At 36.8% G+C, this 27182-nt stretch overlaps 1 protein-coding gene across 6 annotated transcripts in view; it reads right to left on the reverse strand.

Annotated features, from left to right (window-relative positions):
- EPB41L5 (erythrocyte membrane protein band 4.1 like 5) overlaps positions 1-27182 on the reverse strand; it is a 142428-nt gene that overhangs the window by 113937 nt on the left and 1309 nt on the right. For all 6 annotated transcript variants that reach the window (XM_041739444.1, XM_041739443.1, XM_041739439.1 and 3 more), the window contains exons 2-3: positions 19496-19683; positions 5210-5314 (exon numbers count right to left, since the gene is read on the reverse strand). In XM_041739444.1, coding sequence (XP_041595378.1) covers positions 5210-5314; positions 19496-19675 — 285 coding nt within the window. In that variant the 5' untranslated portion in view covers positions 19676-19683. The remainder of the gene's footprint in view (positions 1-5209; positions 5315-19495; positions 19684-27182) is intronic.

Below are 27182 nucleotides of genomic sequence, written 5' to 3' on the forward strand. Positions count from 1 at the left end.
GGATATGGCAAAATTAGAACCCTCACACATTGCTGGGAGGAATGTGAAATGGTATAGTCACTATGGAAAACAGTTTGATAGTTCTTAGAGTTACCTTAAGACCCAGCAAATCCACTCCTAGACACATACCCAAGAGAATTGAAAATTATATTCATGCAAAAACTTGTAAACAAATATTGATAGCACTATTCCTAACAGCCAAAATGAATGAACCCAAATGTCCATCGATGAATGAACAAAATGTGGTATATCCATTCAATGGAATATTAATCAGCCATTAAACATCAAGTACAGAGATGCTATAATATAAACCCTGAAAATATTATGCTAAGCATGTTTCCAGACTCAAAAGGCTATATATCACATGATTCCATTTACACAGAATTTTCAAAATAGGCACATCCATACAAATAGAAAGATTAGTATTTGTAAGGGGCCATGGAACGGGGGTAATGGAGAGTGACTAGCAATGTGAACACGGTTTCTTTTGCAAGTTATTAAAATGTTCTGGAATTAGATAGTGCTGATAGCTGTATAACTCTGAATATATAAAAAACCACTGGTAAATTTTATGATTTATAAATACATCAATTAAAAAATAAATAAATAAATATATCAATTTTTTTAAAAGTGGCCTACTTGAGGCAAAAGACTGATCACCTTAATTAAAACCAACTCTGTTTTCCTCAAGCATGCCTTCTCTCTTCTCTCTAATCCTCCCACTCTAAACCATGCCTCTAGGGAGATAACTCTTCAACACTATCTCCAAAGAAGTACTTTACATACTATTCTGTATTTATAAGATAATTGGCTCATAAGAAGCTTCCTCTTCCCAAATAATTCAATCCAGAAGAAGGTAGTCTGGGCAATGCCAGAATCTGTTCAGGGAGAGGTTAGAGACTGATTCCATCCAAAGTAAATGATCACTCTGATAAACATATTGATGACAATCAAAGCTTGGATTCTGTGAAGAAAACTATAAATATGGGAGAGGAAAAAACTATAGTAAGCTCTGTAGCATTGGACTGGAATTGGGAGCTACGGGTGTGAAGTCATAGTGTCAATTTATATAGATAGACAAAAATAAACATGAACATATATTCTCTAAATCTGACCACAAAGCAAATTGGAAAACTGGCTAATTCCAGGGCTGGAACAAGGAAATACAATATGAATATGGAACACACTCTTGGGCCAGAAAGTAAGATACCCAAAGAATGATGGGTGCATGTATTAAAAACACAGAAGCCATCTTGAAGCAGCTTTCATTGGCCAAACTTGGGAAACTTCGAGCATCAAAAGACAGTAACAAATTATAACACAATGGATAAAACAGGAATCCATTATCTCATAAATAAATAGTAAGTCCGATAAAGTCTCAAAGTAACTGCCCACAAAAAAATAAAATAAATTTTAAAAAACTTCTTAATTACAAAGAGAAAAAGAATATAATGGAAAGGCCTGGTAGATAACACTTTAATCAAGGGACCAAAGTTAATATCACGGTACTTGGGTGGCTCAGTCAGTTAAGCATCCAACTCTTGATTTTGGTTCAGGATATGATTTCAGGGTTGTGAGATCAAACTCCACACTGCAATGCTCCACACTGGGTGTGGAGCCTCCTTAAAATTCATTCATTCTCTCTCTCCCCACTCTACCCCTCTCCATCCTGTCTCAAAAAAAAAAAAAAAAAAGATTCAAAATTAATATCACTGGACAAAATGAAATTAAATGTCACTAGGTAGAATGAGAAGAACACAGCATCACTTCGCTTATTTTCCTGCCAAAGTATCTAATAACCTACTTCCTGAGAAAATATCAGACAAATCCAAACTGAGGGACAGCCTATAAAGTAACTGACCTATATCTTCAAAAGTATAAAAGTCAAGGAAAAACTGAGGAACCACAGTATTCTAAGATGAAGGCAACTAAAGAAATTTGATAACTGAAAGTAAAACGTGATTCTGAACTAGGTTGACTATAAAGGGCACTATACAGACAACTGACAAAACATGGGAGTCTCAGGACTAGAGGTGGTAATGTTACAATGTCAGCTTTCTGGTTCTGATGGCTATACTCAATTATGCAGAATATGCTTGTAGGAAACATACACTAAATAATTCAGGGTGAGAAGACATCTGTAACTCTTTCTCTAATGGTTCCACAAAAAGTTATTTACACTGTTCTTGCAACTTTTCTGTCAATATGACATTATTTCAACTACAAAATTAAATGCGCACATGAATATAAAATGAGCTGGTATTAAAAAAAAATGAGCTAGTATAAGCAAAAGTAAACAACAGCAAACTGAGATTTTACATACTCACAGGAAGAAAAGTAAATGGATAATTCCAATCATACATATTTTGGACTGACCTTAAATAACCAATACATTGGGATCCCTGGGTGGCGCAGCGGTTTGGCGCCTGCCTTTGGCCCAGGGCGCGATCCTGGAGACCCCGGATGGAATCCCACATCAGGCTCCCGGTGCATGGAGCCTGCTTCTCCCTCTGCCTATGTCTCTGCCTCTCTCTCTCTCTCTCTGTGACTATCATAAATAAATTTAAAAAAATTAAAAAAAAAAAATAACCAATACATTAAGCTTTAACAAACTAATTTTACATATACAAGATTGAATATTCAAGATTGAAATGTGACATGTAATTCCTTGATCATTTTTTAAAGTTTTTTTATTTTAATTACAGGATAGTTAACATACGGTGTTATATTAGTTTCAGGTACAAAATATAGTGATTCAACAATTCTATATATTACTTAGTGCACGTTTTGGTAAATGTACTCATTAATACCTATCACCTATTTTGTCCACCCACCACCCCTGTAGTAACCATCAGTTTGTTCTCTATAATTAAGAGTCTATAAGTTTATCTCTTTTTTCCCCCTTTGCTCATATGAGTGAGATCATATAGTATAGTATCTGTCTTTCTCAGACTTACTTCGTTTAACATTATGCTTCCTAGCTCCAAACATACTGTTGCAAATGGCAAAATATCATTCTTTTTTACAATTGAATAATATTCCACTGGATAAATATACCATCTCTTCTTTAGCCATTCATCTATTGATGAACACTTGGTCTCAATAATTTGACTCTTGTAAATAATGCTGCAATAAACACAGAGGTGTATATATCCTCTGAATTAGTGTTTTTGTATTCTATGGGTAAATACCCAGTAGTGCATTTACTAGATTGTAGGGTAGTTCTATTTTAATTTTTTTGAGGAATCTCTGAATTATTTTCCACAATGGCTGCACGAGTGTGCATCCCAACCAACAGTGCACGAGTGTTCCTTTTTCTCCACACCCTCATCAACACTTGTTTCTTGTGTTTTTGATTTTAGCCATTCTGACAGGTATGAGGTGATTATCTCATTATAGTTTTGATTTGCACTTCTCTGGTAAGTGATGATGAGCATCTTTTCATGTGTTTGTTGGTCATCTGGAGGTCTTCTTTGCAGAAATGTCTATTTGTATCTTCTGCCCATTTTTAAATGGGATTATTCAATTTTGGGGGTGTTGAATTAGTATAAGTTTTTTATATATTTTGGAAATTATGCTTTTTATCAGATATGTCATTTGCAAATACATTCTCCCATTCAATAGGATGCAATTTAGTTTTCTTGATTATTTCCTTTGCAATGTAGAAGCTTTTTATTTTCATGTAGTCCCTACAGTTTATATTTGCTTTTATTTCCTCTGCTTGTGGAAACCTATCTAGAAAAATGCTGCTATGGCTATTATCAGAAAAACTACTGCCTGTACTCTCTTCTAGGATTTTTATGGTTTCAGGTCTCACATTTAGGTCTTTAATCTATTTTGAGTTTATTTTTGTGTATGGTTAAAGAAAGTGATCCAGTTTCATTCTTTTGCATGTAGCTGTCCAGTTTTCCCAACACCATTTATTGAAGAGACTTTTTCCCATTGCACATTCTTGCCTCCGTTGTCAAAAAACATATAATTATGGTTTTGTCTCTGGACTTTCTATCCTATTCCATTGATCTGTATGTTTATTTTTGAATGAATGAATTAACATCTCACTCCAAAAAGAACCTGAGAATTCTTATATATTATTCCTGTGAGTCCTAAATATTACAAGTAATGTGTCACTAAACACACACTCCTCCATCACAGACTTCCAGAATACAAAGCTTAATGTCTTAATATCCTTATTTCTGTTCCTTCTCCCTCCCTGCTACTGTGAATATCCTATTACGGCCTTAATGTTTCTTTTATTCCCCAGTGTTTGCAGTGATTCCTTCTGACTTCAATCTCTGCCCATTCCAAATAACCCTACACAATACTTTCTGAAGCAAAATATAACTTCCTTGCTTGAAAAACCCCTAATTCCAATTATTAGAGAATATATATTGCCCATTTTTTAATACTTTTGGTATTCAATTTGGACGATATGGCCACTAATCCTCCATCCAATCTTATTATCTACTACTTTCTCTCAAAAATCCTACAGTCAAATCCTAGTATATAGTACTCAGATCTTTGTAAAGCCTCCAATTTCCTACCCTAAGACATATGCTGTTCTCTCATCAAAAATACACATCATCGGGGCACCTGGGTGGCTCGGTGGTTGGGCGTCTGCCTTTGGCTCAGGTCGCGATCCCAGGGTCCTGGGATCGAGTCCCACATTGGGCTCCCTTTGGGGAGCCTGCTTCTCGCTCTGCCTGTGTCTTTGCCTCTTTCTGTGTGTGTCTCTCACAGATAAATAAATAAAATCTTTAAAAAAAAATACACATCATCAACATTTATTGAATCACAGATTAGGAAGGGATGTTGAAGATATCTATTCACCTTAATCTGCAAGTTAGTAACTTTTATCACCCAAGAACCCACAAAACTCCCATTTTAGCACCCTTTCCATTACACAGTGATTCTCAAACTTTAGTATGCCCAACAACCAATCCAGTGATTATTAAAAAGACAGATTTCCCAGCCTCATCTGCATAGATCATGCTCTAGTAAGATGGGCTAGGGCCACGACTCATGTTTTTTTAACAAGCACTTTAGGTTATTTTGAAGTGGTCAGAGCTTCAGACCATAATAAGAAAATCACCAAAAAAAAAAAAAAAAAAAGAGAATGCAGTAAGAATATGTAGCCTTGTACACTTAGCACATCATTTGAAATGTTCCATCTGTACTCCCACATTGGGACCTCCAGAAAACAGCTACTCACTGCTACTTGTGCAGAATCCATAAATCTCAATCCAAAATAGTCACTTTCAATAAGGTCCAAGTGGTACATTATCTGATCAAAGAGCTCTTGTCCTTTGGCCTTTTTCTGAAAGGTAAGAAAATAAATTAATCAACAAATGACTAAAAAAAAAAAACCACACCAATGACTCACAAGATCAATAAACTTAAAATGAAGATGGTTTTAGTTATACAAGATCTAGGGGCACCTAGGTGATTCAGTCAGTTAAGTGACTCTTGATTTCATTTTTTTTTTTAAAAGACTTTATTTATTCATGAGAGAGAGAGAGAGAGAGAGAGAGAGAGAGGCAGAGACACAGGCAGAGGGAGAAGGGGGCTCCATGCAGGGAGCCCAGCATGGGACTCAATCCCAGAACTCCAAGATCACACCCTGAGTCGAAGGCAGACACTACGCTGAGCCACTGAGGCGTCCCTGACTCCTGATTTCAGCTAAAGTCATGATCTTAGAGTTCTGAGATCGAGCCCCACATTGGACTCCACATTCAGTGGGGAGTCTATTTGAGATTCTCTCCCTTTGCCCCTCTCCTGGCTCTCTCTTAAATAAATAAATCTTCATAAGATCTACTTAAAAAAATTACTTGCAATACCAAAAATACTACCATATATCAGGTAATGTGTAAGATATTATAATTTTCCAAAGAGTATTTGTGATCTATATGCACTTTCATGGAAAGTGTTACTTCTTATTAACCAACAAATATTATCTTGTACTAAATAAGGAGAAACTCTTATTTCATCTTGTCAATTTTTAGAGTCCCTACTTCAACAGAGCTTCATAATGTAACTGGAAAGAGAAAACACACAAGAAAATTTAGAAACTGAAGCATGAATCATGTGGAACAATATACTTGCCAACAGATTTTAGAGATAAGATAGTCATAGACTAGAATCATCAGTGAAAACTTGGAGATCAGTCTTAAACTAGAAAAGAATATAAGGTAGGCAATAGTAAAAACAAAAATGGAAGGTGGGAGGAAATATGGGACAATGAAAAAGTATCATCATCAATGCAGAAGACACCAAATGTGGAGGGAAGGGTCAGTAATAAAGAAAATTGTTTGGAAAAAGCAGTTCTCAACGTGTGGTCTCAGGACCCAAGGGTTATCCCAGATACTTTCAAAAGATCCACAAGGTCCTAGGATTCTCCTCATGTAACTCAATCTAAACAACATATTGCAACAGAATAAACTTAAGTGTGTTCTCTCAGACCAGACATTAAAGAGATAGGCAAAAGTGCATAAGACATTGCTACTCTTCTCACTGAATTCTTTTGTTGTTTAATAAAACAGATTTTTTTTTTTTAAAGAGAATTTTTTTTTTTTAATTTTTATTTATTTATGATAGTCACACACAGAGAGAGAGAGAGGCAGAGATACAGGCAGAGGGAGAAGCAGGCTCCATGCGCCGGGAGCCCGACGTGGGATTCGATCCCGGGTCTCCAGGATCGCGCCCTGGGCCAAAGGCAGGCGCCAAACCGCTGCGCCACCCAGGGATCCCCAGATTTTTTTTTTAAAGATTTTATTTATTTATTCATGACAGAGAGAGAGAGGCAGAGACATAGGCAGAGGGAGAAGCAGGCTCCATGCAGGGAGCCCGATGTGGGACTTGATCCTGGGACTTTGGGATCACACCCTGAGCTGAAGGCAGATGCTCAGTTGCTGAGCCATCCAGGCGTCCCTAAAACAAATGTTTTTCACAAAAATACTTGTATGTCACTGGGGCGCCTGAGTGGCTCATGGGTTAAGCATCTGACTTTGGCTCAGGTCATGATCTCAGGGTCCTGAGACTGAGCCCCACATTAGGCTTCCCGCTCAGCAGGGAGTCTGCTTCTCCCCTTCCCTCTGCCCCTTCACACCCCTCATGCTTGTTTGCTCTCTCTCTCTCTCTCTCAAAAAAATGGATCTTTTTGAAAAAAATACATGTATGTTACTTCTTTATAACTTAAAAGGGGTAGATTATTGCTGTTTTAAAATTAACTGATAAATATATTTTTGATTTTTCTTTGATTTCTAATAAAGTAACTATCAATAGATACAACCCACATAAGCAAAAGCATCGCTAGGATCTCAGTTTTCAACAATTTTCATACACACCCTATTCATGCCCCTCCTCTTTTAAATTGTGATTCAGGACAGTTCTTGTAAAATATATATATTTACACTTATTTTTTTACTGAATCATCACTCTCTGCCTTTTAATGGATATCTTTATTTCAACTTGTATTTCTGCTTTTCCTGCACTTTTTAAGATCTTACCTGACAGAGAGAGAAAGAAAACACAAGCATGGGGAGCAGCAGGCAAAGGCACAAGGTAAAGCAGGCTCCCCACCAAATAGGGAGCCCAATGCCAGGGGCGGGGGGGTGGAGGGCCCCTAGATCCCAGGACCCTGGGATCATGACCAGAGTCAAAGGCAGAGGCTTAATTGACTGAGTCACCCAAGCACCCCTCCTGTACTTTTTACAACCTTTCTTTTTGATATATAAAAATGCTATCCATATATCCCTTTACCAAGAGAAGAACTTTACCACGCCCGCATTCTCATGATTTCCCCTCCATTCAATCCTCATTTTATGAACATATTCTCTCTTAATTCTTTTCTCTGGATGTGGCTATTTTTAAGACAACAGTCTTTATTTTGGTATTCTGATCATTCTTTACACTCTTACACGTATACATTACATACATCTAGTAGCATCTGCTAGATTTGTTTCTCTACTCATTTGAGTTCTTCCTACAGAAATGATCCCCATGTGGGACTTTGTATAGCTAATCTTTAAAGGTCCTCTATGTTTGGGAATATTTTAACCATGCTACAACACTTGAATGACAATTTTCTCCTTATAAAAGGCAAGATTCAAAGTTCTTTTCTTTCAGTACTCCCTTCAGTATTCAAAATGTATTACACTATCTTCTTGCTGCTTATGTTACTGTTGAAAAGTATGAGGACAATTTGAATTCTGGTCCTTAATAATGTTATTAATTCTCTTGGTAAGCTTTTAGACTTTTCTATCTCTGATAGTTTTAAATTTCAATGTAATATGTCTAGGTGTGGTTTTCTTCCTTAACTGTATTTGGTATTCTACTGGGCCTTTTTTAAAAATCTGTGATCTTTCATCTCCTTTCAATTCTGGGAAAACAATATATTTCCTCAAGTATTCTTCCTCTATTTTTTTCATTTTAAATTTCCTACCTAAGTGCTGGTACTTCTTTTTCTTAAACATACATTCATTTAATACTCACAATTACTCTGATGATTATGGCTTATTTGTCCACTTAACAATAACATAGAAAAAAGTTCAGAAAGCTTTAGTAACATGATAAAATGGCATAACTAAAAAATGACAGGCCAGAATTTGAAATTTGCTGTCTTCCAAGCTCCAACTCTCTACGGGTTACACGTTACACTGAGATTTTACCTGGAATGTCACCTCTGGGATCAATAAAGATACCCTCAACTTCTTATCACAGCCTTGTCTCTAACTTGTTCATAAAATTTCTCTCAATGCTTAGGTTCTCCAACTACATGGGAATTTCCAGTATATTGACCCCACTTATTTTCATCTGCCCCCATTTCTCCTTTTTTTAAACATAACATAAATTTTACCATTTTAACACATACAATTCAATGCCATTAAATATATTCTCAATGTGTACAACCATCACCACTATTCATTTCCAGAACTTTTCATCCTACCAATCAGAAATTCTGTATTCATTACACAACCATTCTTCACACTCCTTTCCCTCAATTCTTAGTAACCTCTCTCCTACTTTCTGTGGCTTGTGAATTTGCGTCTTCTACATACATTATGTAAGTAGAATCATACAATGTATGTCCTTTTGTGCCTGGCTTATTTCACTTAGCATAATGTTTTAAAAGTTCATCCATGCTGTAGCAGGCCCCAAAATGTCATTCCTTTTTGAAACTGAGTAATATTCCATTGTATGTATCTACCATGTTTATCCATCCATCTACTAATGAACATTTGGGTTGTTTTCATTTTTTGGCTATTGTGAATACTGCTGTGAACCATGGCATACAAGTATCTGAGTCTGTGCTTTCAATTCTTTTGGGTATATACTTAGGAGTAGAATATGATAATTCTGTGTTTAACTTTTGAGAAACTGCCCAATTGTTTTCCACGGTAGCTGCACCATTCTGCATTCCCACCAGCAATGCATACGGTTCCAATTTCTTCACATCTTCCACAATATCTGTTATTTTCTGGGGTTGTTTTGCTTTGTTTTGTTTGATACAACCATCCTGATGCATGTGAAAGGGCATCTCATGTGATTTTGATTTGCACTTCCTTAATGTCTAGTAATGTTGAGCATACTTTCATGTGCTTATTGAGCATTTGTATATTCTTTGTAGAAGTATCCAAGTCCTTTGCATTTTAAAGAAAAATTGTATTGAAGTATAGTTGACATACGATATCACATTAATTTCCAGGGTACAACATAGTGATTCAACAATTATATAAAGTACATTTATATAAACCACAATAAGTGTGGTTATCTGTCGCCATATAAAATTATTTCAGTATTACTGACTACATTCCCTATGCTCTACTTTTTAATCACCCTAACTTATTTACTTTATAATTAGAAGTCTGTACCTCTTGATCCCTTCATCTGTTTTACCCACCCCCAACTTCACTACAAATTCATTTTTCAGCTGCATCTAAACTCTCACTTGCTGCTTATATTCTTCTTTCTCTTTCCCCTACCAAATTATTCCAGGTCATCACCTTTTTCAAACCTGGTCTTCACATCCTATTTTCTGAAGATTAAGACCATCAAAATATTACCTTTTCATCAGCCTTCCATCTTTCCCAGCATAAGATGGTAGTCCTTTCTAGAATGTTCATCCTATAATCTCTACCTGTATAGATAAAACCAATTCCCGAGAAACATTTTTCCTATTCATTTAACAAACTCAGAACTCCCCTATCCAGCCATTCTCCAGCTGCTGTTATGTTCTTCCTTTCTTTTACTACCAAATCTCATGGCAATTATTCAATTTCCCTTCATGCACTTCCCTACCAATTAAAATAATATTAAGTACCTACTAGGAACAAGGGAGTATAAGAAGTTCAAAAAATGTAAGTTTAAAAAAAAAAGTAAGTTTGTCCCAATAATTCCTTTAAATCCTCTAAATCTGGCTTCTGAACACATCATTCCACTGAAGCTCCTTTCTCCACTTCATTCCTTTTACTCCTCTCCCAATGACAGCTGACTATGCTCTTATGATCTTCCACACAATCAATATCACCACCCTCCACCAGAAATGAACTGTATTTTACTCAGGTCTAATATTCATTTCCTCCCTCCACCATATCCATGTACTAAGCATTCCTTCTGCAGTCTCCATGCCACTATTACTCTATAACCTCATCATCTTGTGTTTTGCTACTATACAATCTCCAGATTTTTTTTCCTATGATCAATCAAGGAAACCAACTCTAAATCATGTCTCTTGAGTACTAACAAATCTTAAATGGACTAAATCTTAAATGGACTTAAATGGCAAAAATCCATGAATTTTTTTAAACAGCTTTGAGATATAGTTCACATATTGTATCTTTCACCTATTGAAAGCACAAAATTCAAAGGTATATTCACAGATATGCACAACCATCATAATTTCAGAACATCTTCATACCTCAAAAAGAAGCCTCGTGTCTTTTAGCTATTGCCTCAAGCACCATTCCCACCACCCCTTTAGTCCCTACCTATCTGCCCTTAGCAACCATAAACCACTAATCTCTTTTTTCCTATAGACTTCTTTATTCTGGTCTTTCATATGAATGGAATCATCATATAATATGTGGTCTTTTGTGACTGGCTTCTTTCACCTAGCACAATGTTGTCAAAATACACCCATGCAGTATGTATCAGTACTCCATTTCCTTCATGGCCAAATAATATCCCATTATATGGATATAACACATGTTGTTTATACATTCACCTTTTGAGAAATAGCTAGGGTTTTCTAGCTTTAGGATAGTAAAAATAACACTGTTATGACTACTTGTGCACAAGTTTTTGTCTAAACAATGTCTTCAATTCTCTTGGATATATACCTAAAAGTTGAATTGCTGGGTCAAATGATAATAACTATGTTCAATCACTTGAGGAACTACCAGGCTATATTCCAAAGCAGCTGCACAACTTTATATTCCTGCCAAAAAGTATAAGAGGGTTCAGATTTCTCCACATTCTCACCAATACTTAGTATTATCTGACATTTTTATATTAACCTTCCTAGTTGATATGTAGTATCTCACTGCAGTTTTAATTTGCATTTCTCTGATGACTAATGATGGCAAGCATCTTCTCATGTACTTATCAACCATTTGTATATCTTATGTGGAGAAGTGTCTATTCAGATCCTTTGCCCATTTTTAAATTGGGTTGTCTTTTTATTATTGTGTTGCAATAATTCTTTATATATTCTAGTCACAAGTACTTATCAAATACATAATCTGCAAATAGTTTTTCCCATTATGTGTGAGAACATTCTCACTTTCTTGATAATGGCCTTTGAGACACAAAAGTTTTTAATTTTGATAAAAGTCCAATTTATTTTTTCTTATTTTGTTATTCATGTTTTTGGTATCATATCTAAAAACTGGTGCCAAATCCAAGGTCATAAAGATTTATCTCTATTTTCTGTTCTAAGAGTTTTATACTCTTAGCTCTTATGTTTAGGTCTTTGATCCATTTTGAGTTAATTTTTGTACATGCATGAGCTAAAGTTCCTACTCATTCTTTTGAATATGGCTATCCACTTCTCCTAGCACTACTTGTGGAAAAGCCTATTCCCCCCCCCCTCCCCCACTGAATGGCTCCGCCACCCTTGTCACAAATCAATTCACCATAACGAAAGCTTCTTGAGGAAGAACAAAGCTGGAGATCTCACAACCCCAGATTTCAAACTATACTACAAAGCTATGTTAATAAAAACAGCATAGTACTGGCACAAAAACAGACACAGATCAATGGCACAGGATAGGGGGCACAGAAACAAATTCACTCCTTACATGGCCAATTAATCTACAATAAAGGAAGCAAAAGTATACACCAGGGAAAAGACAGTCTCTTCAATAAATGACATTGGAAAACTGGACAGCTACATACTAAAAAAAAGAAACTGGGCCAGTATCTTACACCATATACAAAAGTCAACTAAACGTGGATTAAAAACCTTACTCTAAGACCTAAAACTGTAAAACTCCCAAAGGAAAATATAAGCAGTAATCTCCTGGACCCTGGCCCTAGCAATACTTTTCCAGATAAGTCTCCTCAGGCAAGGGAAACAAAGCAAAAATAAACTATTAGAACTACATCAAACTAAAAAGCTTTTACACAATGAAGGAAATCATGAACAAAATGAAGAGGCAATCAACTGAATGGGAAAAAGTATTTACAATGATATATCCAATAAGAGGTTAAAATCCAAAATAAAGAACTCATACAACTAAATACTCTAAAAACAAATAATTTAAATCATTCAATTAAAAAATGGGGAGAGGACCTGACTATACATTTTTAACAAAAAAGACATACAAATGGCCAACAACATGTAAAAAGATGCTCAACATTACTCATCACCAGGGAAACATAAACCAAAAACCACAGTGAGGTATCACCTCACACCAATCAGAATGGCTATGATCAAAAAGACAAGAGGTAAGTTCTACTGAGGATGTGGAGAAAAGGGAACCTTCATGCACTGTTGGCAGAAATTTAAATCAATGCAGTCACTATGGAAAACAGTAGGAAGGTTCCCCAAAAAATTAAAAACAGAAGTATGATACGATCCAATAATTTCACTGCTATTTACACAAGGAAAACAAAACACTTAATTCAAAAAGATACATGTGCCCGTTTATTGCAGCATTGTTTACAATAGCCAAAATATGAAAACGTAAGGGCCCACCAACAGATGAATCAATAAAGAAAATGTGGTGTATATATACAATGGCATATTACTCAGCCATAAAAAGAAGAATGAAATCTTGCCATCTGCAACAACATGGATAGATCTAGAAGGTGTTAAACTAAGTAAAAGCAGTCAGAGAAAGAAAAATACCATGTGATTTCACTTATGTCAAAATCGAAAAAACAAATGAAAATATACAAAAAAACAAACAGATTCATGAATACAGAGAATAAACTGATAATTGCCAGAGGGGAGGGAGGTGGGAAGATGGGCCAAATAGATGAAGGGGATTAAGAGGTACAAACTTCCAATTATAAAATAAATGAGTCAGAGTGATGAAAAGTACAGCATAGGGATTATGATCAATAATATTATAATAACTTTGTATGGTCAAATGGTTAACTATTTATCATGGTGAGCATTTCATAATGTATATGTAATTGTCCAATCATTGTGTTGTACACCTAAACTAATACTGTATGTCAAGTATACTTCAATTAAAATTTTAAAATTAAAAAAAAATTTTTAAACCAGATAAGAACACTACTTTTTTTTTTTTTTTTTTAATTAAAATTAGTAAGCAAGGGCAGCCCCAGTGGCTCAGCGGTTTAGCGCCGCCTTTAGCCCAGGCTGTGATCCTGAAGACCCAGGATCGAGTCCCACGTCAGGCTCCCTGCATGGAGCCTGCTTCTCCCTCTGCCTGTGTCTCTGCCTCTCTCTCTCTGTGACTCTCATGAATGAATGAATGAATAAATAAATAAATCTTAAAAAACAAAATTAGTAAGTACTGAATAGACATTTTCCCAAAGATGTGCAAATGGCAAGTATACATATAAAAAGATGCTCATCGGTAATCATTAGGAAACTACAAATCAAAACTACAAATGAGGCGCAGCGGTTTAGCGCCGCCTGCAGCCAGGGGTCTGATCCTGAACACCCAGGATCAAGTCCCACATCGGGCTCCCTGCATGGAGCCCGCTTCTCCCTCTGCCTGTGTCTCTGCCTCTCAGTCTCTCTCTCTCTCTGAATAAATAAATTTAAAAAAAAAAAAAAAACTACAAATGAGGTATCACTTCACACCCACTAGGACAACTACAATTTTTTAAAAGGAAAATAAATAAATAAACAAACACATAAATAAATAAATAAATAAATAAATAAATAAATAAATAAATAAATAAAACAGTTGCTATGGAAAACAGTTTGCCAGTTCCACAAAAAATTAAACATAGAATTATCATATGGCCCAGCAATTCCACTCCTACGTATCATACCCCAAAGAATTAAAAACCTGTATTCCAAAAAACACTTGTAAATGAAAATTCATAGCAGCACTATCCACAGATGCTAACAGGTGGACATAACCCAAATGTCCATCAACTGGTGAGTGGATAAACAAATTATGATATATCACACAATGGAACATTATTCAACATAAAAAGGAATGAAGTATTGATAAATGTCATAGTATGGATGAAACCCAAAAACATTAGGCTAAGTGAAAGAAAGGTCACAGATTGGATAATACTCCATTTATATAAAGCATTCAAAACAGGCAAATTCATAGAGAAAGAAAGCCAACTAACAGTTACCAGTGTCTGATGGGAGTTACAGAGTTTCCATTTAGGATGCCAAAAATATCTTAAAACTAAATAGAGGTGATGATTGCACAACACAGCGATTGTGTTGTGCAAAACACCAATGCACTTTTTAAAAACTTTTATTTATTTAAGTAATCTCGGGATCCCTGGGTGGCACAGCGGTTTAGCGCCTGCTTTTGGCCCAGGGCGTGATCCTGGAGACCCAGGATCGAATCCCATGTCGGGCTCCTGGTGCATGGAGCCTGCTTCTCCCTCTGCCTATGTCTCTGCCTCTCTCTCTCTCTCTCTCTCTCTCTCTGTGTGTGTGTGTGACTATCATAAATAATTTTTTTTTAATTTTTTTTATTTAAGTAATCTCTACACCCAAGAAGGGTCTCAAACTCATGACCCTGAGATCAACAGTCACACACTCCTCAAACTGACCAGTCAGGTGCATTTTAAAATGGTTAATTAAAAAAAAAAAAAAAAAAAGGTTAATTTTCTGGGGTGCCAGAGTGGCACAGTTGGTTAACCGTCTGTCTTTGCCTCAGGTCATGATCCCAGGTTTCCGGGATCAGACTCCATATTGGGCTCCCTGCTCTATGAGGGGCCTGCTTCTCCCTCTCCATCTGCCTGCCACTCCTCCTGCTTGTGAGCACTCTCTGTCAAACAGAAAAATAAAATCTTTAAAAAAAAATCAGAGGGCAGCCTAGGAGGCTCAGCGGTTTAGCACCACCTTCAGCCCAGGGCACCATCCTGGAGACCTGGGATCGACCATATTGGGCTCCCTGCATGGAGCCTGCTTCTCCTTCTATGTGTCTTTGCCTCTCTGTGTCTCTCACGAATAAATAAATAAAATATTTTTAAAAAATAAATTAATTACATAAAATAAAAATAATTAAAAACTTTTTTTAAATCAGAAAGGCCTTAAAGAATGGAAAAAAGTCGGAGGAATCCCTGGATGGCTCAGTGGTTTAGCGTTGCCTTTGGCCCAGGGTGTGATCCTGGAGTCCCGGGATCGAGTCCCACGTTAGGCTCCCTGCATTGGGCCTGCTTCTCCCTCTGCCTGTGTCTCTGCCAATCTCTGTGTGTGTGTCTCTCTCCTGAATAAATAAATAAAATCTTAAAAAAAAAAAAAAAAAGAATGGAAAAAAAATTCTTTTTTTTTTTATTAAAAAAAAGACACTAGGAAATGTGAATCCCTCTGCTGTGGAAATTCTCCCTCTGCCTGTGTCTCTGCCAATCTCTGTGTGTGTGTCTCTCTCCTGAATAAATAAATAAAATCTTAAAAAAAAAAAAAAAAAAGAATGGAAAAAAATTCTTTTTTTTTTATTAAAAAAAAGACACTAGGAAATGTGAATCCTACTACTTTCCTCCTTTTCAGTATTGTTTTGGCTATTTTGAGTCCCTTGTAATTCCATATGACTTTTAAAATTAGCTTGTCAAATTCTAAAACTAAATCAACTGGTACTCTAGTGGGGATTATGCTGAATCTATAGGTTGATTTGGGGTATCCTGTCATCTTTTTTAAGATTTTATTTATTTATTCATTAGAGACATAGAGGCAGAGACATAGGCAGAGAGAGAAGCAGGCTCCTCTGCAGGGAGCCCAATGCGGGACTCAATCCCAGGACCCTGGGATCATGACCTGAGCTGAAGACAGACGCTCAACCACTGAGCCACCCAGTGCCCCTAGGGCTGTCCTGCCAACTTAACAATGTTAAGTCTTCATAAACACAGGATAGCTATAAATGTTATTTATCTAAAAGTATAACTACACATGGACTATATAATTTAGAGCCTTCAGTGTCTACATCAGCAAAGCAGATTTTTAAAATTAACATCAATTGATTAATCAAACACTTTTTATTAACTTAAAACTTGGGAAATACAAAAATAATAAAAGACACCAGATTTAGTATTTACTAAACAATACTAAGCTCAAAAATCAAAGAACTTTACTGTGACATTTCCAAAGAGAAAATTAAAAATGAGATAGTTAGAAATTTCTACCTGATGCTTTTATCATTCACTGAAAGGCATTAGGCATTCTCACTGTATTTAGTTTTTTTAAAAGGGGGAGGGGGGGCCACAAGTAGAAGGTACTTACATCACTTCCCCAGTTTGAAAGAAAGTCGGAAAGAAGAAAATGACTAGTAGTAACTAGTATATTTTAATTTAAAGTCCAGAGATTTAAATTAAATTACTCTATTTAATCACTGATAATCACTTAAATATTGTCTGAGAAAATCATCTTAGTTCCACAATGGCTTGCTATGATCACTAATGACCTTAATCCTACTGGGAAATGAGTATGTGCTTCATCCAATTTCCAAAATCAATTCTAAATCTTCTTTTGGAATCATACCAGATTGGTTGAGAAGCTACATCAAAAAAAGAGAACTTTCTTTTTAGAAATTAATATTCCTCTGATCTATTTTTTTCTTCTAGTAAATAGTTTAGCTGGCAGGCCAATGCCCATTTTATATCCATGTGAGCATCTAGAATTAGTTTACTAACTCTAGGATTTCACCTGCAGAGCTGAAAAGGCAATTGTTCTAGTTCCACAAAGAGTCAAATTTAAACCTCTTGGCTTTTTCACTGCAATTATCTATATGAGAGTCAGCTCCAAGCACAGGAAACCATTCTATACTAGTCACTAGCCATTTGTTCCACTACTTTAAAATCTCGTGCTATTTCTCCTCCATACTACACTGCCTTTTTAAAAAGTTCCTTTACCAAGTCTACTTTCCTAGTATCAGCCTCTCCATCAACAACCTCGAGACTTCATACTTTAAACATTAGGTAATAAGAAACTTCTTTCCAGTCTCTTACACAGCAATCTCAAGTTTTTTATCACTTATCTAATGATATTTTAATGGAATAGTACACAAAACTCTTTAAGATATTTATCAGGAAAGAAATGAATATGAAAACTCCTCAAAAAGTACCATATATTGGGGGACGCCTGGGTGACTCAGCAGTTGAGCGTCCGCCTTTGGCCCAGGGTGTCATCCCGGAGTTTCGGGATCGAGTCCCACATCAGGCTCCCTACATGAAGCCTGCTTCTCCCTCTGCCTATGTCTCTGTTCCCTCTCTGTGTCTCTTGTGAATAAATGAAATCTTTAAAAGATGATGAATACATACCCATGATAATGACTTCAAAATACTTCAAGAAATCCTATGTTTAATTTTATCACATTCCATTATTTTTAAAATGTGTAAGGTATACATCTAGTACCTTCTAAATTATTCAATTAATCAGAATATTCATTTAAATAAACTAATTCTTTAATCTCTTACTCTGTGACTTAAAGGTTTCCAGAGTTTATTCAACTGTATACTATAGTAGCATTTAGGCTACCACCTTGCACAAAGACCTTTCTTACTGCATTTTGGGTATGTAGGTATATATTAAAAAGAATGTGTAGGGAGGGAAGACTGTGAACATCCAATGACACATCAAATCACACATTTTATAGATTAGTTACATAAATCTCTCTTTTTTTTTTTTTTTTTTTAATTTATGATAGTCACACAGAGAGAGAGAGAGAGGCAGAGACATAGGCAGAGGGAGAAGCAGGCTCCATGCACCGGGAGCCCGACGTGGGATTCGATCCCAGGTCCTCCAGGATCGTGCCCTGGGTCAAAGGCAGGAGCCAAACCACTGCGCCACCCAGGGATCCCCATAAATCTTTTTTTAAAAAAAAGATTTTATTTATTTAAGAGAGAGAGAGAGAGAGAGCGCGTGCAAGCATGCACACTTGACTGTATGCTCAGGGAGAGGAGTAGAAGGGAAGGGAAAGGAGGGGGGACAAAATCTCAAGCAGATCCCCTGCACTAACCACAATGCAGAGCTAGATTCCACAACCCAGAGGATCATGACCTGAGAGGAAACCAAGGGTCAGAGGCTTAACCAACTGAACTACCCAGATGCCCCATTACATATTTTTTTGATGCAGAACAAAGCCATTTGGTATTAGTAAAGAACTGAGAAAGAACTGCAACTCCCACAAACCATATAGCTACCTCCCTTGCCCCTCAAAAAGTCGTAAGTTAACTCCTTTCAAATATATCAGATTGTTTCACATTGTTAGCTAGAATTATACATTCATAACTGCAAAAAGAGACCACCAAAAATTTTAATAAAATCACAACATCCTGTCTTGATATAAAGATTACCATGTATAAAAAACTACCCTTGGAAGCTGCTTTAGGAGCAAAGGGATAAACAGAGCTGAGGAGTATGAAGTCCTTTTTACTTCATTTTATTAAATTTTCTGCAAGTACAGTAAACTGTTGAAGAAGTATTTGTTTTGAAGAAATTGAGAAGTATTTTGAAAATTACAAAAAAGCAGAATTAAAAGTCTTGTAGTATACATATATCATTATCATTCCCAAAGATCCTCATTGCTTTAATAACTGCTCAACAAGGATTGTGAGAAATCCAGTAGAGTACCCTACATATTGTGATCATAAGAACACACTGCCCTACCAATAAATAACTGACCTATCATCTAAATATTTTAGGTAACTTCCACTAATCCCAGAGAAATACAATCATATTGGGTATCTAAGGTTACCGGATCCATGTACCTCAACTAAGGTGCCTGATCCATACTAACCCGTATTACCTAATTTGCCCAGAAGTTACCAGTAGAAAGTTCAAATGAAAGCGGTCTCACATAAAATCTGCAAAAGGTCAGCAGGACCTACATACCGGCAAGTCCACACTAACATCAGTACCATCCAAAAGAGAAACCCGACATGTGATGATGGACTTAGAGTCTCCAGCTGCAGGAATGTGTGTGGCAGCTCGTTGAGCTTCTCGGAGTCGTTCTTTCTCAGCATGTTTACGCATTGACCGACGCCCAAGTGTTCTACGGAAGAAGCTCAGCATTTTTGTCACTGTAAAACAGAGAAAAGAGTATCAGCATACTCCCAACAATGTGCAGTCAGACAAAATAGGATTTAGTAAAATCCTATGGGCGTTATGGACATACTATTAAAAAAGGCTCCTGATCAAGGAAATTTGAAAATATTAAAACTAGCTACTTTAATTCAAAGTTTTTGAAGACTTTTATATAAGATAGAGCTATGACTTACAGCATTTCTATACCTACTGGTCTATCTTATTAAGAAGCTGATAGGAGGGCAACCTGGGTGGCTCAGCGGTTTAGCGCAGCCTTCAGCCCGGGGCGTGGTCCTGAAGACCCAGGTCGTTGGGCTCTCTGCATGGTCTCCCTCTGCCTGTGTCTCTGCCTCTCTCTGTGTCTCTCACGGATAAATAAATAAAATCTTAAAAAAAAAAAAGTAGCAGCAGCAGCTGATACTTGATCTTTTATGAAATGTTCATAAAAGAACATTTATGAAGCTTATTAGGTCTTCTAGGTCAATGAATTGTATGTACAATTGCTATATTATCTCTCCAAATGTTAGGAAACAATCCACACACTGATATTTCCTTTGATGATCATAACAATCTTAAGAAGTTCTATTTCTTTTCTGAGCAATCAGAATAAAAATACAAAAACAGGGGTGCCTGGCTGGCTCAGTGGGTAAAGCATGCGACTCTTGATCTCAGCATTGTAGTTCAAGCCTCACATTGGGTGTAGAGATTACTTAAAAATAAAATCTCAAAAAATAAATAAATAATCACCTACTTCAGCTAAAATACAATTCAAATATTATGTTTTTATCAAATATTCTATTACTTAATGATTTTAAATTGCTATTTAATAGAATCAATTCTTTATAACATTAAATTATTTTAAAGCCACTTCTTTTGTGAAGACACAATTCCTTATTAAGAATGTTATGGTTAAGCAAAATAATTAAATCAGGTTTAGTAATTTTAAAAATATAGCAAACACAAAATGGTAACACCATAAAAAGTTTAATTTATGCAAATAAGTGAGAAAAATTAAAGACAATTATTAATTCCAGAGAAAATAAATAGTTGAGCAGAAAAGGGAAAGTAATCACAGTATACTACGTGACTTAGCTAATTAAATATTCATAATACTATAAAACTAAATACTTTAAGCATAATTATAAAGTAACTATAAAAGGAGGTATATAGGGCAGCCCCAGTGGCCCAGTGGTTTAGCGCCGCCTTCGGCCCCGGGTGTGATCCTGGAGACCCGGAATCGAGTCCCCCATCGGGCTCCCTACATGGAGCCTGCTTCTCCCTCTGCCTGTGTCTCTGCCTCTCTCTCTCTCTCTATCATGAATAAATAAATAAAAATCTTGTTGGAATTCAACTAATTACCGAAACCAAAAATTAAGAAGTGACAATAAAAGCATGTTACTTAAAATGTGAAAGTGTCTTCAGAGAACAGAACTTAGTAATGTGCTATTTTTCAAAGTCTTCAGATTAGATGACTCGACTAGACAGATTTATAAACCTGATTAAAATAAAAGCTAATTTAAAAATAAATATAAATAAATAAAAATAAACACCAGCACATTAAAAAATAAGTGCTTATAAATTGAAGATTATCATATACATATCACACATGTGGATATTACAAGTATGGATATTCCCATATAATTGAGTAAATTGGCAAAGTCATGAGACCTGTCATTTATGTTCATCTACCTAAATCCCAAGAAAATACAATTTTAGATAGCTTTTCAGTTTACAAAGCACTCATATATAACATCTGGCTGCAGTCTCTTTCTCTTCAAGTTTCCCTTTAAACATTACTTAATTTGTACTTTGCTACCTATTTTCATTTCAGCTGCCTAAGACGGGTACTTGTTATCCCACATGAGGAAACATGTGTCAGAGACTCCCTATTTTTAACTCAACTCTACCTATATCTCCCCCAAGAAATGTTCTCTGATAACCCAAAGAGTTAGTCGCTTCCATCATCACACTTCCACTGAAACCTGAAAATCTTTTACTATTTAACTAATCAGAATTTATTTATTTAGGAACACCTGGGTGGCTCAGCAGGCAGGCATCTGCCTTTGGCTCAGGGCGTGATCCCAGGTCCGGGGATGGAGTCCTGCATCGGGCTCCCTGCGAGGAGCCTCCTTCTCCCTCTGCCTATGTTTCTGCCTCTCTCTCATGAATAAATACATAAAATCTTTTTTTAAAATTTTTATTTATTTACATGTCTTTCTCATTTATCGTAAGCTCCTGAAGACACAATTCCTTTTTTGAATAGCCAGCCAGACATCCTCATCCTCAAGTACAACAAATGATTAGGAAATAATCTTATACTTTCTCCTCAGAAAACATCCCCAAAATATTCTTATTTTAATGAGTAAACTTAAGGATTCAATAAATGAAACCATTGGCCAAGTCCATTATTTAGTAAATAATGAAGACAGGGGCTCAAACTCTGATTGTTCTGATTACAAATCTTGGTCCCTCTACATCACAGAACCATTAATGTAAAACCTGTACTTCAGAGATAAGAAATTACCAAAGATCATAGCTAAAGAGTCTGAATGAAAATACTAGCACAAAACATACACAATAAATTTATTTTTTTAAAACTTACTTCAGCTTATTCAACAAATTGCAAGGGTAAAAAAAAGATGCGAAGAAAACTACAGATTAAAGGACTTAAAGGGGGATCTGGGTGGCCTAGAGGCTGAGCATCTACCTTTGGCTCAGGTCATGATTGCGGGGTTCTGGGATCAAGTCCCGCATCAGGCTCCCCATAAAGAGCCTGCTTCTCCCTCTGCCAAGGTCTCTGCCTCTCTCTGTGCCTCTCATGAATAAATAAAATCTTTTTAAAATTTTTAAAAAATAAATAAAACAGACTTAAAATACATATCCATCAATCACAACGCACCTACCTTAGATCCTAATTCAAATAAACTTTTTTTTTTTAAGGTGGTTGATGTTATCATTGGGGGAAACTAGGTGAAAGGTATATGGGAACTCTAGTACTGTAACTTCCCACAAAAGTCCAAAACTATTTCAAAATATAAAAATTTTAAAATCACACATTTGTAGGGACATCTGGGTGGTGGAGTTGGTTGAGCAGCCAACTATTGGTTTCAGCTCGGGTCATGATCTTGAGGTCCTGGGATCAAGCCCTGCTTCAGGCTCTGCACTCACTCAGAGTCTGCTTGGGATTCTCTCCCTCTCTCTCTCCCTCTGCCCTCCTATTCATGTTCTCTCTCTCTCTCTCTAAAATAAAGAAATATATATATTTTTAAAGTCACACATTTGTTGTTGCTCATATAATGTATAAGTCTTTTTTTTTTCCAAACAAAAGCAATGATTTATTGGTAATGGCAATGAATGGAATATTGACAGTCTCTGATGAGAATCAAGCAATTATCCAGGAGCTGTAGATCTGATTGCATTATGGTCTTCCAGTGTCTTTTGTACCTTAGTGGCTTTCTCCTTTTTTGCCAACTACTCATTTGAAGTCATTCATATTGGTTGCCTGGACTGGAGTACCAATAAAAGTAAAATATGAAATTCTTATTTCTTCACCTTGATTGGACTGAACAAATATAGTTACACTGTTAACATTCTGAAACTTAACATAACGAAGTGGGACAATGCCATCTTCTTTAATATCATCCTCTGTTAGTTCCAGAGCTTGAGTTGGTTCACTTCTTTCCGCTTCTTCAAAATCCATAGATTGGGGTAGATTGATAAAAATTTTTACATATTTAGGACCCTGACCATTATCAGGCCCTTGAAATTTCATTGAATAAAGCTTAACAGGCTGATTAAATGCCAGAGTAAGAAGTAGCTGTTCATCACAATCAGATTCCAAGAAGGTCATATCTTTTCGTAAACAGTTGTCAAATCCATGCTCATCACTTTCATTAAGGCATTTGATGCCAGTTGATAGGTACCTAAGTGTCTCAGTTGGTTAAGCTTCCCACTCTTGATTTTGGCTCAGGTCATGATCTAGAGATTGTGAGATCCAGCCCCACATCTGCTCTGTGGGCATGGAACCTGCCTAGGAGTCTCTCTCTCCCTCTCTCACCCCACTCATTTTTTTTTTTTTAAGACTTTATCTATTTATTCATGAGAGACACAGAGAGAGAGAGAGAGAGAGAGGCAGAGACACAGGCAGAGGGAGAAGCAAGCTCCATGCAGGGAGCCCGATGTGGGACTTGATCTGGGGTCTCCAGGATCAGGCCCTGGGCTGAAGGTGGCACTAAACCGCTGATCCACCCGGGCTGCCCCCAACTCATGTTCTATCTCTGTCTCTCTCTCTTCCTCTCAAAAAAACAAAACAAAACAAAATGATAAAATGTAAACTAGATGCATTTATAAACATGATGAAAATAAAAGCTGAAATACAGGAATAATACCAACATATGAAAAATTCAGTTGCTGTATTTACAAGTATGCATATCCCTATGTAATCAGGTAAACTAGCAAAGCCACGACAATTGTCATTTGAACTTCCTAAGGACATACAGGCACACATTTGAACACTGTATTGTTTATGATAATCAAGGAATTACTGCCATTTTTCTTTTAGATATAATAGTAGTATTAAAGATACGTTTCCAAAAAATTAGGTGCTCCTGTAAGTACCCTTAGACTTTTCTTTACAACATCCCCACTGCTACTTCCTCTGCCTGTGTCTCTGCCTCTCTCTGTGAGTCTAAATTAGGTGCTCCTGTAAGTACCCTTAGACTTTTCTTTACAACATCCCCACTGCTACTTCCTCTGCCTGTGTCTCTGCCTCTCTCTGTGTCTCTCACAAATAAATAAAATCTTTACAAAAAAAAAAAAAAAAAAGCCAGTGTTAAAAAGTATATAGGAAAAACAGTCACATTCATACACTTTTTTTTAAAGATTTTATTCACTGGGATCCCTGGGTGGCGCAGCGGTTTGGCGCCTGCCTTTGGCCCAGGGCGCAATCCCGGAGACCCGGGATCGAATCCCACGTCGGGCTCCCGGTGCGTGGAGCCTGCTTCTCCCTCTGCCTGTGTTTCTGCCTCTCTCTCTGTGACTATCGTAAATAAATAAAAAATAAAAAAATATATATATATAAAAGATTTTATTCACTTATTCACGAGACAGAGAAAGAGGCAAAGGCAGAGGAAGAAGCAGGCTCCCTGCAGAGTAAGGAGCCCAATGCGAGACTCGACCCCAGGACCTTGGTATCACGATCTGAGCTTAAGGCCGACACTCAACCACTGAGCCACCCAGGTGCCTCCTACACTGTCCTCTTTGGAGGATCTGACCACATTGTCAAAAATGTTAACGTGCATACAGTGTTAGTAAATTTATTTCCGGTAGGATCCCCTAAGAAATAGGATGTGATCCAAGTCGCAGAAATAAGGATTTTCAGGGTATACCTGACTTAAAATTGTAAATATGCCCACCAATATGCAACTGGTTAAACAAATTATGGTATATCAACTGGTATACGACACAGGTGTTTTTTAAATACAATTGACTAAAAAAAAAAATAAATAAATAAATAAATAAATACAATTGACTTAGACACAGACAAAATTTCTAAGTGAAAAATGAAATCAGAAAAAAGTGGGTAAGGGTTTGTTTTTGTTTTTTTAAGATTTTTGTATTTATTCATGACAGAGAGGAGGCAGAGACATAGGCAAAGGAAGCAGGCTCCTTGCAGGGAGCCCAATGCAGGACTTGATCCCAGGACCCCGGGATCACCAAGGCATCCTGAAAAGTGGTAAGTTTTATCCTACTCTAGGGTGGGATACTTAGCATATGCACAAAAGGACTAAGACATGCAAACTGTTAAATGGGTTTATCTCTGGAGCAGATCATGTGGAGGTACTGAAGTCCTCTATAATAAGAATATATGAATCTGTCAAGAGTTTTTAAAAACTGTTAAGGGACAGCTAGATGGTTCAGTCAAGTGAGCATCTGACTCCTGATTTCCGCTCAGGTCTTGATATCAGGGTCATGAGTTAAGCTCCATGTTGAGCTCCACCTTCAATGTGGAGTCTATTAAAAAAAAAATTGTTAAGAGAAAAAAAGGTTTTGGGGCACTTGGGTGGCTCAGTGGCTGAGTGTCTGCCTTTGGCTCAGGTCGTGATCCCAGGATCTTGGGATGGAGTACGGTACTGCGCTCCCCACGGGGAGCCTGCTTCTCCCTCTGCGTGTGTCTCTGCTTCTGTGTCTCTCCTGAATAAATAAAATCTTTAAAAAAAATAAGTTTTCCCATATTCACTCTTTTTCCATCCCCACTGCTACTTCCATTCTAAACGCTACAGCAGTGCATTTTTAGCAACCACAAATCTGATCCCAACTTAAAAATCTTTAATGGTCTTTCAGGCAGCCCACTCTGCTCTAGTATCCCTTCTGCCCAATTCAACAATTCCTTTTAAATGTGGGCTTTTTTTTTTTTTTTTTTTTTTTGGTTTTGGCTGTTCCATCTTTCCGGAATGCTCTCTTTCTACTTCACCTCTCTCCCATTTCTTCAGAAAAGCATTCCGTGATTCCTGAGTCTAAATTAGGTGCTCCTGTAAGTACCCTTAGACTTTTCTTTACAACATTTACCAAAACTGTAATTAAATACCCAATTGTTTAATTATGTTTTTTACTGGGTACTTCCCCAGTAAGACTCAAGAATCTGGTCTGACTCATTCAGCAAGATGACCCAGCTAGCACAGCAATCAGCCTATTAGGCACTCAATAAGGAACTTGTCTGACACTAAAATGATACAGTGGGATTCTCGAGAGTAGGTTTACATGTTTGTTTTTTTAATGCTGGTTTTTTAATCTGAGATTTTTCATTTTTCTCTGTAAAGGAAGCTATTCTTTACGATCATAAAAATGTAAACTGAAGTAAACCATTTACACCTAAATTAACTGAAGGTTTTTAAAGATATTTATCTAAAATTCAAATTTGCCATGAAATGTGTATACTCTCGCATACACACTTCTAAGTGGTGGCCACATTCTCTGGTGGGCAAATGCCTTTTGATAAAGCAATATACCAATACACAGCAAGTGTCCTAGATATTGATATCTTTGGTCCCACTAATGCCAACACAGAAAACGTCTGCAAGAGAGTAATTCAACAGAAGTAACACATATCATTTTCTAATGAAGTTTACTATAAAAAGAAGAAAACGCCGGACGCCTGGCTGGCTCGGTGGTTGAGCAGCTCCCTTCGGCTCAGGGCGCGATCCCGGGTTCGGCTCAGGGCGCGATCCCGCCCCCGCCACCCCCCCCACCCCCCCACATCGGGCTCCCCGCAGGGAGCCTTTTCTCCCTCCCTGTCTCCGTGTCTGCCTCTCTCTCTCTCTCTCTCTGTGTCTCTCGTGAATAAATAAAATAAAAAGAAGGGGAAAAAGAAAAGAAAACCCTGCAAACTAGCTTATGTGTACGAATAATCCATTATGTTAAGAGGGTTCAGCAATGTTTTAGCAATATCAGAAATGGAGTTACGGGTCATTTTACCCCTAATTCTTAAAAAAAATAA

Source organism: Vulpes lagopus, chromosome 24, assembly GCF_018345385.1.
Source record: "Vulpes lagopus strain Blue_001 chromosome 24, ASM1834538v1, whole genome shotgun sequence".
Lineage (NCBI taxonomy): Eukaryota > Metazoa > Chordata > Mammalia > Carnivora > Canidae > Vulpes > Vulpes lagopus.